Genomic DNA, 13,281 nt, shown 5'->3' with positions numbered 1-13,281 from the left:
GCAAGATTGGGCTTGACAGGTGCCTGGTCACCTTGACTCAGTCCACTGAATAAATTGTTAACATTCCTGTAGCTCAAACAGTAGAGTATGGCTCTAAGTGTGTTAAACTTGAGAAATCTATTCAGGGATATACAAACAACTAATAGTGTGGTCTATCAAAAAGCAAATGTAAATGTAGGCCTATCACATATTCATTCCCATGGAACTCAGTGCGAAGTGCCTCTTCATCAGTAGGTTGTCGGGCACAGTAAGATACCCCTGTAGCGTCTTTCCAGTTAAGTCACTCAGGTGGTATTTGTTATCTTCTTCTATGGTGTGTTTAATTAAAGCAGAGACAGATGGGATTGTCTTGGAGGTAATGGTAGCACCCTGGTAATGTCCAGACATTATGTCATTGGTGAATTTGAGGTCAGGCCACTGGTTGGTGATGTATTGCTGGACATGGTCATATACTCTTGGACAGGTAAGCCTGCACAGTTCAAATGAATGTCATTGCATTACATAATAAAATAGAAGTGCAAAAATGTTTTTGTTTTTAAATAAATGCAGCCGCCTTTCAATAAAACTGAAAAAACCCTTTAGGTCAAAATGGGTTTAAAGTATTTATGTAAAAATGGCTTGAAAAGTAAATTCTGAGAAAAGAACAGCATTTGTTTACAGATGCCACTTGGTTTGATGTGTTGTTACCTAATGCAATCAAATTGAAAAATGTTGGATTATATAATTTCAGGGTGTTTAGTCGTCCTCAAGTTGGGGAACTATGTGGTTACAAGTCTGAGAAGAGGCGCAGACATGCCACACTCACTTCGGATCAATCTCTCTCCAGCACATATCTATACACGCACACACAAAGGCCAAGCCCCCTCAGCACCATATCATGTACCAAAACAAAGTGTTCATAATTCATGAGCTCCTCACCAGTTGAAAAGAGGGAAAGATTCCTTTACATGTTCATTATTCAAAACCCTTCTGGCCATTGGGGAGCAGCCACAACACAGTTGGTCATTTAACAACCAGGCACACCTCAAATACTCAAACATTAGCCTAATTACATGTTTACAATTATGCAAGCAGTCCAGAATTGTGTATCTTGTCAATTTATTTGTAACACAAGTTACAAGTTTTAAAAAAAGACGTACCAAAATTACATTTCCAGATTCCTGAACAATAGTTTTCTACTTCATTGAATTCTAGGCGTCCGGTAAAATACTTCAATAAGCTGGCTTATGGATCCTCATCCTTTGGCACCGACTGACATAGTTGAGTGATGCCATTGAGATGCATTCATTCATAAAGCGAGAAACGTGATAGGAGCTTAAAACCTACAATGGGCGTCAGTCAAATCCCATCCAGACAATTAAGAGTAGTCAAATTGTCCTGGGACCAGGGGATTAGGGTGGGCAAGAGGGGAGGTAATGGGAAGAAGAGATGTTGACTGCTTTTTGAAGCAGATAACAATGTCGGCAATTATGCCATAATGTTACCACACACAAAAAAAACAACAATAAATTGGAGAGAGAGGTACTTGCAATGAAAGTGAATGAATATAGGGTAAGAATTAATAGAACAAAAAAAAACGAATAGAAATCACCATACTTTTGATTGATTAATCACATAACATTTCAGAAAAACTTGTAATACAAAACAGTCTTAATGTACTGTTTAAATACGGAAATGAGTTGTTATCTATTTAAATATGCACTGATTTGCATACATTTCCAACACAGAAACACTGGATAAAGCCAGATTCAATATAGCCAGATGTCGATATACTGTGGGGATTTTGGATATCTCTTTTTTTAAACACTCCATAAATCAGTTTTTAGGAATAAAATGTTATATAAATCCGCTGTAAAAAACCTTCAGAATTAAGATAGAACTAAATGGAAAGTTTGGAGCATGTAAGAGTGAAGTGGAGATTTCTGGCTCAGTGCACCAGAAAAAAAACTAATTTAGAGGAAACAGCCTTTAAAGACAAGTATTGTACAGAGACGCAAATAAATAGAAGTGTAATAAAATAAGCATGTCCAGTAAATGTGTGTTAGATGTTTTCTTTCCACTAGTCTGAAATAAGACACGTTATGAAAGCAAAAAAGCCCAAAATCTCAAACCTGACCAGTGCATGAAAAAACTAAAGTTTTGCTTGTCTTGTCTTAAAGAAAATGAGAGATAGTTTTGTGGTAATCAACATTAATTCACAAATGCTGTCGAGCAAGCTTAATTTGTATTAAACCCAGAGTACTCCTTTTAAGAAAGCCTCAAATGTCACCCAAAATCCATTCTGAGTATTTCTGTCTTTTTGTCAGATTTGTTTTGTAAAGCAGACGGAAGCATTGGTAGGTTGAGGTCCGTGACTCGGCGCTGTATAGCCGTTCGCAACTGAATTGAGTTTCTTTTCGCTGTATTACTGGGGATGCCTGTCCCTCCTCCTCCTCCCGTTCCCACGTTCCTCTTCTCCTTTCCATGTCTCAGGTTTTTAATGACGAGAGCTTGTTGTCTCTGAGATGGAAACAGTGGCGGTTTGGACCCATTTACCAAGAAAGACGAGGAGCCTGTGCCAGCCGTTGTGTGCCGCGTCAAGCCTACCCAAGTGACTTTTCTAGGTGCGGATTCTTTAAGCGTCCCAGTGTGTCGCAGTCGCGGTAAAGGGGAGGTTTGTGTTGTGGTTTCCATGGCGCTGAGGTGGCGAGCATTGTAGGTTTTCTCCTCAATGGCCAGTAATAGATCCTTAAAGCGATGTCCCGTTCTGGGAGAAGCCCCTTTCTCTGAGTAGAACGTCTGTAACTTCTCTAACTTGTCATCATGCTGATATTCACAGTCCAGAGACTGATATTTGTCAGAGTAAGCCGGTCTCAGATCATGTGGTTTGATTGGGGTTTTCATTGTCTGGGAGTCTCTAGAGGTGTCTATGGTTACAGTGGCATCACAAGGGGCAGAGTCACAGAGTTTGGTGCCGCTCTCCTCTCTGCAGGAACACTTAGGGGGTGAGACGCGAAGCATCTCCTTTTCACCAAACGTTGAGACTAAAATACACACATATACAATTTCGGTCAGCTGAATATGCATTATGTGAACTTCAAAATTAAACAAATGATAATAGTATTGTAGAGTTCTGCAGAAATGAATCTTTAAACCCAGAAATTAGTGAGAATTACTGAGCACTTTTGGTTCCATTTTCCCAAAGTCAATGGGTTTTTGAATGGGTTTTTAGTTAAATGCCTGGTTATCACAAGCTCAAGATATTTTCATGTTTTATTCTATGACATAAAATACAACAATAATACCCCCCCCCCCCCCCCCCCCACAGAGGTTGTGTGGGCCATTAAACGTCATCACACCGAACAGGTAAACTCATCTACTCACTAGTTCGCTTCCACAGCCTCAACGTGTTTACACTCACACTCTTGCAAAATATTCTATGTCAAACTTGACGTTGAAGTCATGCGATCGTGGTGTAGTTCGTTTATAGCCTAAAGCCCCGTTCCCTCCAAGAACTATAAGTATAAAGATAACTGTATATTAGCGTCCACACCAACAGTTTATTCTAAGTGCATGCTTGTCTGTCACTTTAAATGCTCGAGCTTGTTATAGCAGGATGGATTCTGATTGGCTGCCTATGTTTTTATCATTCATCAGCTGGATAAAATCATTCTGAAAGTGATTCCAGCGGTATCGTTTTTCCGTGCCGTTATCGTTATAGCTTTGGTGTGAACTCTGCTATTCTTTAATATTGAGAACGATTTTTAGAACTATATCCTTATCGTTTTCTTTATAGTTATCATCCTTATGTGAACGCGCTTTAACTTTAGCTTTAGCTGTATTTAGGGTTCAAAATTCATAAAACAATCTTAATGATCAAAATGTGTAACCATTGTGAACTTTAGCAGGTATCAGAGCTCATTTTATCCAATTATCTAAAATAAAGCCGATGTAAAAAAAATGCTAACTTCCGGGTTGACCTACAAAAATAGATCATCACTGCAACACTCTATAAAAATGATCGTTCCTATAAACGTGCATTACCTTTAGGAATCAGTCCATCGTGTGTCTCCACAAGTATGGCAATCTCATTCGCTGTGTCCACAGGCAGTGAGGTGGGGGAATCTGCTCTGTCCAATAGGCTTGGCTGCTTTGGTCTAATGATCTCCGCAGGTCTTTTCATGCCAGTCTGGGCATCTCTGTCCTGTGATTGGCTGCTCTGGGTCTTACTGGCCTGCCTTGAGCTCCTCTCACTCTGAGGAGACTAGAGAAGGAAGAGTGTGTTAAATGTTTTGTGTGTCCGTGAGTATTTAAGAAACAAGAAGAAATTCTTGATATAGAAGGACAAATCACCTGTTGCTGACTCTTAGCACTCGCATTACTTCTCCCTCTCGACAAGCCCTTATTCAGAAGATTCCATTCGCTGTTCTCTTCTCTCTGAGGACAATGACTGACATGTTAGCTGTGATCCAAAACTTAATATGCCAATCTAGGAAGTATCATCAGTTTTGACATGTCAAGAAATGCTGATAAATATACTTGTATTTAGGCCAATATTTAAATACTGATAAGTATTCTCATGTTATGGTCAATAACTGATAAATGGTTGATATATCTTTTTACCTTCATGGTCCTCACAACTTTCTGATGCCTGTTGAGTTTTTTCAGCAGTATATGGTAGCAAGCTAAGATGGCAGACGGCTTGTTACTGATGACAGTGTGGATGATATCAGAAAGACCGTAACCTAAAGATTCAGTCATGTAGTTTAGCACAGCTGAATTTAGATCCTCAGGACGCAGCCTAAAGAAGCAACAAAGAACACACATATACACGTATCAGGAAATGTTAAATGGATTTTTCAAGTTGTATCTCTGTTCCTTTGGGTAACTTTAGCATTAGATTTCATTTAGCAGTTACCTGTTTTTATGAGTTACAGCATGGAGGGGTCTCTTGGCATAACCCTCATTCAACCATTTATCCTCCATTGCTGCTTTTATTGTTGGCCTTTTTGCTGGGTCTGGTTCCAGCAGAGACAAGACAAACTGTACAGCCGCTAGAAAGAAAAGAAGAGAGAGGACACTGACATCCTGACACTGCTAAAGTAGTCTCAAAACTTTGTTTTAACCTTACACAGAAGATCTCAACACTGATTTGTCAGAGGAGTGAGTGAATGTGTGTGTGTCCGACCCAGACTGAACTTCTCAAGGTTTCTCTTACAGAAGGGCAGATCAGATTCAAGAAGCACTTTGCTCCCCTGTGCCAGCTTCTCAATCTGGGGGGACTCTTCAGATCAGAGTGCCAGTTTGGCACTGCGCTGGCCTTGTGTTGTGTGAGGGTAGTGTTTGTGTCAGCAGACAGTGACGATCACATTTACTCATTCGCTTAGAGTGCCATTACAGACAGCCTCAGGATGTCAACAAAGCACACAAAATGACCGTAAGCTTCAATCATAATTCATTTCCACCATACTTCAACGACAGTAATTTCTGTCAGGACCACTAGATGATTGACAAATAGCATACAGTTTGGATTGGTGGTAAGGTTCTGTTCTGGGCAAGAACTCCCTGCCCAGCGATTCTATTTTTCTTTTTAATAAACAATGAGCTGGTTCAGAGAAACAGGAGGCAATTCACCACACGTAATGTACAAACTACCTCACGATGATCTAATGTAACCTGCAACGGAATCGGGGAACCCAGCCGGGTTCTGTTCCACTAGCAGACATTTTGCGTCATCATGTTTGTAGTGTATCTATTTTTGCGATTGGTGAATATACTCTGTTATTAATATTCATGAAGATTAATATTAATGTGCCGGATCAGATGATCTCACAATCTGATTGGGAAGAAGGACACTTCGAAATGCACTACTGCACTCAACACTTTTTCTCTTTTCTCTCATTCTCTTTTCTCTTTCTCTCTCTGTGTCCTGTCTTGATGAAGAACTCCTTAGGGATGAATCTTTAATTGTATGCGTGTGTGTGCAAATACAGTACCGTTCACAGATTTGGGGTACAATCGATTTTGATATATTTTAAAATGCAATTCATCCTGTGATGACAAAGCTGAAAGCTGAAAAGTCTTCAGTGTCACACAATCCTTCAGAAATCATTCTAATATGCTGATTTGCTGCTCAAGAAACATTTCTTATGTTGAAAAGCATTGTTCTTCTTAATATTTTTGTGGAAACAGTGATGCATTTTACAGTATTATTTGATAAATAGAAAGATCAAAAGAACAGAAATCTTTTGTAACATTATAATTGTCTTTACAGTCACTTTCGATCAATTTAATGCATCCTTGCTGAATAAAAATATCAATGTCTTGAAAAACAACTCTTACTGACGCAAACATTTTGAATGGAAGTGTATATAATGGGGATCGATTTCCACACATAGATAGTAAAACCTGAAATCACCTTCATTTTATGGACCAGCCAATAGTTTCAGGTTAGAGAATAGTAGAAGATAGTAAATGCCAATAAAAAAAGTGAATGGAAAGTCCCCACCATAATTCATAGTTTTGTTGGCAGAGGCCATTTTACACTAACTCCGCCCACCATTGTCTGATTGAGCCAGACAAAATTACAAAAGAAATGCCACTGGTAACAGGAGCAGTAGCGTGGAGAGGTGGATGGTGCGCTAGCTTTTTTAAATGTTCAATTAGTGTAAATAGCATTTAATGCATTAAGTGCATAGAACATACTTTGTGTTGCTATTTCCACACAGTGCAAAATGCAATAACCGCTGCCATACATTTTACCTTTGCTTATGTCCGACGGTATCACACTGATTTCTCCATTCACCATTTTCAGGTGAAGTTGCTTGATGTTGAAGGGCTCCACCGTAAACGGTAAAGTGCCGGTCAACATGGCAAACATACTCACACCCCTATGCATAAACAGAAACACACAGAGCCGCATTAAAAAGACACCCAAAATCAGCTGGCATTATATGTGATTGCCAGTTCTAGAAGACTCACACAGACCACACGTCCACTTTAGGGCCGTACTTCCTGTGGGCCAGCAGTTCAGGAGCAGCGTAAGCAGGGCTGCCACACTGAGTGTTCAGAAGCTCCAGAGAGAGAGAGTCTGCCTTCAGAGTGTTACTCAGACCAAAGTCTACACACAAACACACTCGCATGTTAGTGGACTTGCATGAATATACAACTGTCCACTGTTTGAATAGCAGACTGTTTAATAAACTAATCTAAACTTTCTATTTGTTTTTTTCTTCCTTAGATGTTTTTGTAATTAGACATTCAAGAATAAATCATACAGATTTCAGAAGCCTAAAATGAAATACACGAATAAAAGGATGAATGAGACATTCATTGGTTGATGCTTACTTATGATATTTCTCAATGGTAAGTGATAAGTTTTGCTAAATGACTAATTGTAAATGATTTCTTCCTGTGTGCTTGCATTTGTGTATACTACTGCAACCATATTTATGAGTCATTTTTAGAGGTATTAATGTATTACAGTAAGAAAGCTTTGACAAAACAAATTATGTACATATACACACTATGTAAAAGAGGCGAGAGGCAAGATACACTCACCAACTATCTTAATGTTGTTGTGCTCATCCAGTAGGAAGTTTTCAATCTTCAAGTCCCTAGTTAAAAAACAATATTCAGAGATGAAGGAGGTTAGTTAAAAATAACTCCTACATAGCTGGGTGCAAAATTCTGATACCACACTTAAAAATCTGGGTATTTTTTTCCCTTTCAGATTTAAATCTATTGTGAACACTTACCAATGTTGCAAGGAAAAAAAAAGGTAAGATTTGGCACTATTTCTTGTGCAAGCTAATACACTCAGAAAACTGAGCAAAAAACATGAATTTCATCAGTATTAATTATATACAGTACTATTATAGTATTGAATTAGCTTTTATTTTTATATTTTCAGTTTTTATTTTAATAATTTTTTTATATTTTCATTTTAAGGTTTAGTAATTGTTATTTGCTTTTGTAATTTTTATTAGTTTTAGTGTTTTTTTAAGTTGAAGTTTTTCATCTAATATTTATATTTTATTTTATTGCAGCTTTATTTACATTTTTAATAGTTTTAGTTTATGATGATAATATAATGTAATGCAAAATGGATGCATTTTTACTAGTGGTCTCAGACTTTAGGACCCCATAACTCCCTCCATGACCAGCCAAAAACCTATAGCAGAACACAAAATGTAATGAAAAATGTAAATTAAAAGGGGATTTGTACTAAAGAACAGACATACGAGAGTTATTGTTGGTGATATCACAGCTTGGTGGTCCTGGATGTTCGGTCATTCTGCCAAGTTTTACTTTTACACTCTCCGCTCTCTTTTTCCTTTTATCTTACTCCCTTTCTCCCTTTCTTTCCACTTCATAATAAACACTCACACTCACTTTGACGACCGCACGCTCCTCACATTTAATATGAAATTATATGAAAAGCCTATAAAAATATCACAGCCCTCAAAGCTATTTTCATTTCCCTCCATTTTTACTGACATGGCTAACATCTCAAAGCTCAATGGGCGGCCTAACGTTCCTTTACACACACACACACACATACTGACACTGTCCCTAAAATGTCCAAAAAAGAAAAGTCTGAAAGACTACTCTGAAAATCTTCCAGTATTAATGTTCTCTGACTGTGTATTAGGGGAAAGCAGTTTGACTGAGCATTTCGTGGGTATTATTAGTGTGTACAGAGAGGTCAGCAGAGACAGGCTTAAAATCATAAAGAGAGTGTTTGTGGAGCCAGTTGATAAAATAGTTTGATTTTGGGCTGATTAATCTCATTTGAAGTGGGTGAACTTTTGAACTGAAATGGACATGAACGGACCCACATGCATTTCGTTACCATGGGGACTGTATCTGTTGACTAACGCAGCGGGTAGTCAAGTGTGTGTGTGTGTGTGTATGGCGTGTTGGTTGATGTACGTCCTTTGATCCTTGACATACTCTAAAAAAGGCTCTTTACTGAGTGGATTGTGTGTGACACAGACCTCAGCATTATGAAGCTTCATCCTGGGACTCCATTAGTAAGGAAGTCAGTGAATGATGTGTTAACCATAGTGGCTCTGGCTGATGATGTCATGAGAAGCTAATGACATTCCCACTCTTGCCTCAATTAGGCTTCACTGGCAGACCAAAGAACTGCACGCACACATACACATACACATTTACTTGTTTAAATCAGGACATACTTTAGACTAGTTTTTTTGTTTTTTTTTACTCTAACCCTACCCCTAAAACAACAAATGTATTATTATTTTTATTTGATCATTTTAGATATAATTATACATTTTTATATTGGAATAGAAATTTATAATACAATTTTGAACTGAGATTTTTTATATAATTTGTATTATTAATCATTTATTGTGTTAATGATCTAATATAATTGATCAAATCCAAAATGTATCCACAAACTATAGCTAATTAAACCCACACACATTCATCTATTTTCAGACGCACTTTTTATTTTTTTTTAAATTGGTAGCACTTTATTTTACAGTCCTGTTCCCCGTGTACATTCTATGTACTTATTATAGTTATTACAATAGCTGGGTAATAACTAAGTACTAAGCCTGAACCTACCCCTAAACCTAACCTTAACCATGTAGTTAGTTACCTTATATTAACCAGTACTTTCTTATTTAAGTACACTGTAAGTACACGTAAGTGCACGTACTGTAAAATTAAGTGCAACCAAAAAACTATATAAGACTCTAAAGCCCGGTTTCACAGACAGGGCTAAGATTAAGCCAGGATTAGGCCTTAGTCCATTTAAGCCATTTAGCTGTTATAAACTTGCCTTAGAAAAAAACATTACTGGTGTGCATGTTGAGACAAAACAATGGCACTGAAATATTTTAAGATATGCAGCTGCAAGTTGCTTTCAGTTAAAACAGCTCAAACATGCTTTTTAGTCTGGGAACTAGGCTTAAAGGGTTAGTTCACCCAAAAATGAAAATTCTGTCAGTAATTACTCACCCTAATGTTGTTCCAACCCCGTAAGACCTTCGTTCATCTTCGGAACACAAATTAAGATATTTTTGATGAAATCTGAGAGCTGGCTCACTCCTCCACAGGCTTATGGACACTATAACTTGCTGGCCCATAAAATGTATTAAAGACATCGTTAATATAGTCCAAGTGACTCCAGTGGCTCAATCTTAAGTTTATAAAGCGACGAGAATACTTTTTGTGCGCAAAAACAAACAAAAATAACGACTTTATTCCACTATTTATTTTATTCTAGTTAGTTTACGTAGTGTTTTTGCGTAGCGCGTCTGTGTTGCACGTCATCACGCATCACACACATGACCAGCATCGCCCAATAGTGAACCTACGTGGTGACGTGCAACACAGACGCGCTGCGCAAAAACACTACGTAAACTAACTCGAGGCACAGAGAGAGAATGAAATGAATAGTGGAATAAAGTCGTTATTTTTGTTTGTTTTTGCGCACAAAAAGTATTCTCGTCGCTTTATAAACTTAAGATTGAGCCACTGGAGTCACTTGGACTATATTAACGATGTCTTTAATACATTTTATGTGTCCATAAGCCTATGGAGGAGTGAGCCAGCTCTCAGATTTAATCAAAAATATCTTAATTTGTGTTCCGAAGATGAACGAAAGTTTTACGGGGTTGGAACAACATGAGGGTGAGTAATTACTGACAGAATTTTCATTTTTGGGTGAACTAACCCTTTAAGCCGAGTCTGTGAAACGGGGTAAAATCAAAATAATTCACAAATTTCAATTTTTTTATTTTTTTTACTGATAATGTATCCTCAGACTATAACCAAGCACACCGACAAACACACACGCTTGCTCTTTGATTTCATCCATTTTCACACACTTCTCTCATCTATGACACAGCACTTCATTATTTTAGGCTTTTATAGACTAGAATCCGCTCTACAGCATAACACCCTCTCAACGTTTTCCTTTCTTTTTCTTTCTCATTCCACCCCATTATCCCTAACACTCCATATGATCTCTACACTTCATTTCGTGGGTGTAATTTTGTCATTTAACATGTCCTGTCAGTATCTGTGTGTGTGTGCTGAATACCTGTGAACTATCCCGTGTCGGTGCAGGTGTTCCACTGCAGACAGTATCTGGCGGGTGTACCTGCGGACCTCCCTCTCCTCTAGCCGCTTGCGTTCACAGATTCGGTCCATGAGGTCTCCTCCCCCGCACAGCTCCATGGCCATGTAGTAGCAGTTCTCCGTCTCCAACGTCTCCAGCAGCAAGACGATGTTGGGGTGGCGGATCAGCTGGTGAATCCGGGGTTCACGCTTCATGTTTTTTAAAACGTACGAATCCTGACGAGCCTTCTTCTTATCTATCACCTTGATCGCCACCTGCAGAAACAGAGAGCAGTTATGCTTCATTTTCTAAGGTTTTTCTAGTAAAAATGATTAGAAGAAATAAAAATGTAAGAGGACAGTTTAGAAGAATTTAAGATATCTTGTAAGAAATTGTATGTAAGAAGTCTATAATTTAACTTCACAGCTGTTTCTCCTTCAATTCCTGGAGGGGGCGGGGGGGAAATCAAGAGATCTCACTTGATTTTTATTTTCTACAAGACAATATTGTGTAAAGAAAACTTCTATAGTATATAAAACTGGTTTAGGTGAGTTTCCCGACACCGTCCATAGCACGGCGTACACTATAGCTCACAGTCCCTCTCTTTAGGAACTCCATGATAATAATTTACATTCTAAAATTCTAGGATTGTGCTTGGGGTGATGTATGCTTACGCATCACCACAGCAACCTGTTGAGGTAAACAGAGTGGTCAGGAAGGGCTCAGTGATGTGAATAAGAGCTGGTAACATTCACACGCACACAGGCCACATTTACTGACCCGTGAAAGCTCAGGTCACCACAGTGAGGAGAGGTGGCCAGATTGAGCTAAAACTCTCTCTCTCTCTCTCTGTTTGTCTGTGTCATGATGAACCCAGAAGTTTTCGAATTACCAAAATTTACTCATTACTGATATACTGGCAATATTATATATTTATTTATAAATGATCAAATGTATATGTGAACCTACATTCACATGAAAAATAGATGTGAAATGTTTTACAACACAAAAATTGTAAAATAAAATTTTAAATCACTAAAACAATGATGATCTACCACTATATCATTACCATCTATTAATACGTCTGCAGACAAAATACAGGTAACATCTTACAGTAGGGTTACATTAGTTAATGTGAACTAATAATGAATTCTTCTAAAGCACTTATTAATCTTAGTTCATGTTAATTTTTAACATTAATCATAATTTAATGGACCTGAGTTATCATGAACAAACAATGAAAGTATTTTTATTAACTAATGTTAACGAAGATTAATAAATACTGTAACTAACATTCACTAACATAATGCATTAACTAATGGGACCTTACTGTAAAATGTTACCAAACTACACACTAGTTAGCATGCATAAAAATCACTAGCCAACACACAATTCATGGTCATCCCACTAAACATAAAGTGCCATTAAATGATTCTATCAGTGTGAGTGTGTTTGTGTGAATGGGTTATTACTGCGGTGCGTGTCAGAGATTAGGAAAGACGGAGTCGCTATGAAAGCTGAGACAGAGAGACAGCATGAAAAATGGATGACAACCCTTCAGCGCACTGATGACTGACACCATTAGTGTGTGACACTGTGCCTTTGATTGACAGGCGTCTGCGTGTAAGAGACTGGGTGTGTGCCTGTTACCTTTTCTCCTGTGCTGATGTGCATCCCCAGCATAACTTTAGCGAACGAGCCCTTGTTGATCATTTTGCCCACCAGGTAGCTGCCCACACGCTTAGTGTGAGGAAAGTTTTGGAGCAGGTCGCGGGGCACTTTTCCAAGACAGGGAGGTGCCGCCTGCTCCAGCTCCCCTGAATCTGTCATGCTCCCATCCAGAGATGACTTCAATGCAGCCGGCATGATGCCAGTAATGCCCGTCTGCTAGCAGATCCACAGGGTGACACCGAGCGGACAGGTGGAGGATGGAGGAAAACCGGTTGGCAAGGGAGGAAGGGCATGAGTGATGGAGGCTGGTCTCATTGGTTCTTCTTTAGATGTTGGTGTTGGTCTGTCCTGTTAAGAAGGAGAATATCCACTCTTCGCTCCTCTCGTGTGTTTTTTCTTTAGTCCTGATACTGATCCATAATCACATGTCCTGTGCTGGGACCAGGTACCTGTCTTTTACTCGTCTCTAGCCTCAGATCTACCCCTCTTTATCTGTTTTTTTCATCTAGACTGTCTCTTTTCGGTCCAACGGAAGG

At 38.6% G+C, this 13,281-nt stretch overlaps 1 protein-coding gene across 1 annotated transcript; it reads right to left on the bottom strand.

Moving 5' to 3' along the window:
• Window positions 1–1,164: 1,164 nt before the first annotated feature.
• LOC311302392 (hormonally up-regulated neu tumor-associated kinase) lies at window positions 1,165–12,940 on the bottom strand (the record flags this gene model as incomplete). The annotated part of the gene is made up of 10 exons (XM_084428211.1): window positions 1,165–3,023; window positions 4,024–4,243; window positions 4,333–4,416; window positions 4,603–4,780; window positions 4,898–5,033; window positions 6,742–6,869; window positions 6,961–7,099; window positions 7,540–7,595; window positions 11,057–11,349; window positions 12,725–12,940. 10 exons carry the CDS (start codon window positions 12,938–12,940, stop codon window positions 2,266–2,268), a joined length of 2,208 nt encoding a protein of 735 aa, XP_084284337.1. The 3' UTR covers window positions 1,165–2,265.
• Between the last annotated feature and the right edge of the window lie 341 nt (window positions 12,941–13,281).

Source organism: Rutilus rutilus (genome assembly GCF_951802725.1).
Source record: "Rutilus rutilus genome assembly, chromosome: 13".
Classification (NCBI taxonomy): Eukaryota; Metazoa; Chordata; class Actinopteri; order Cypriniformes; family Leuciscidae; genus Rutilus; species Rutilus rutilus.
This window is presented reverse-complemented; position numbering and strand designations above follow the sequence as displayed.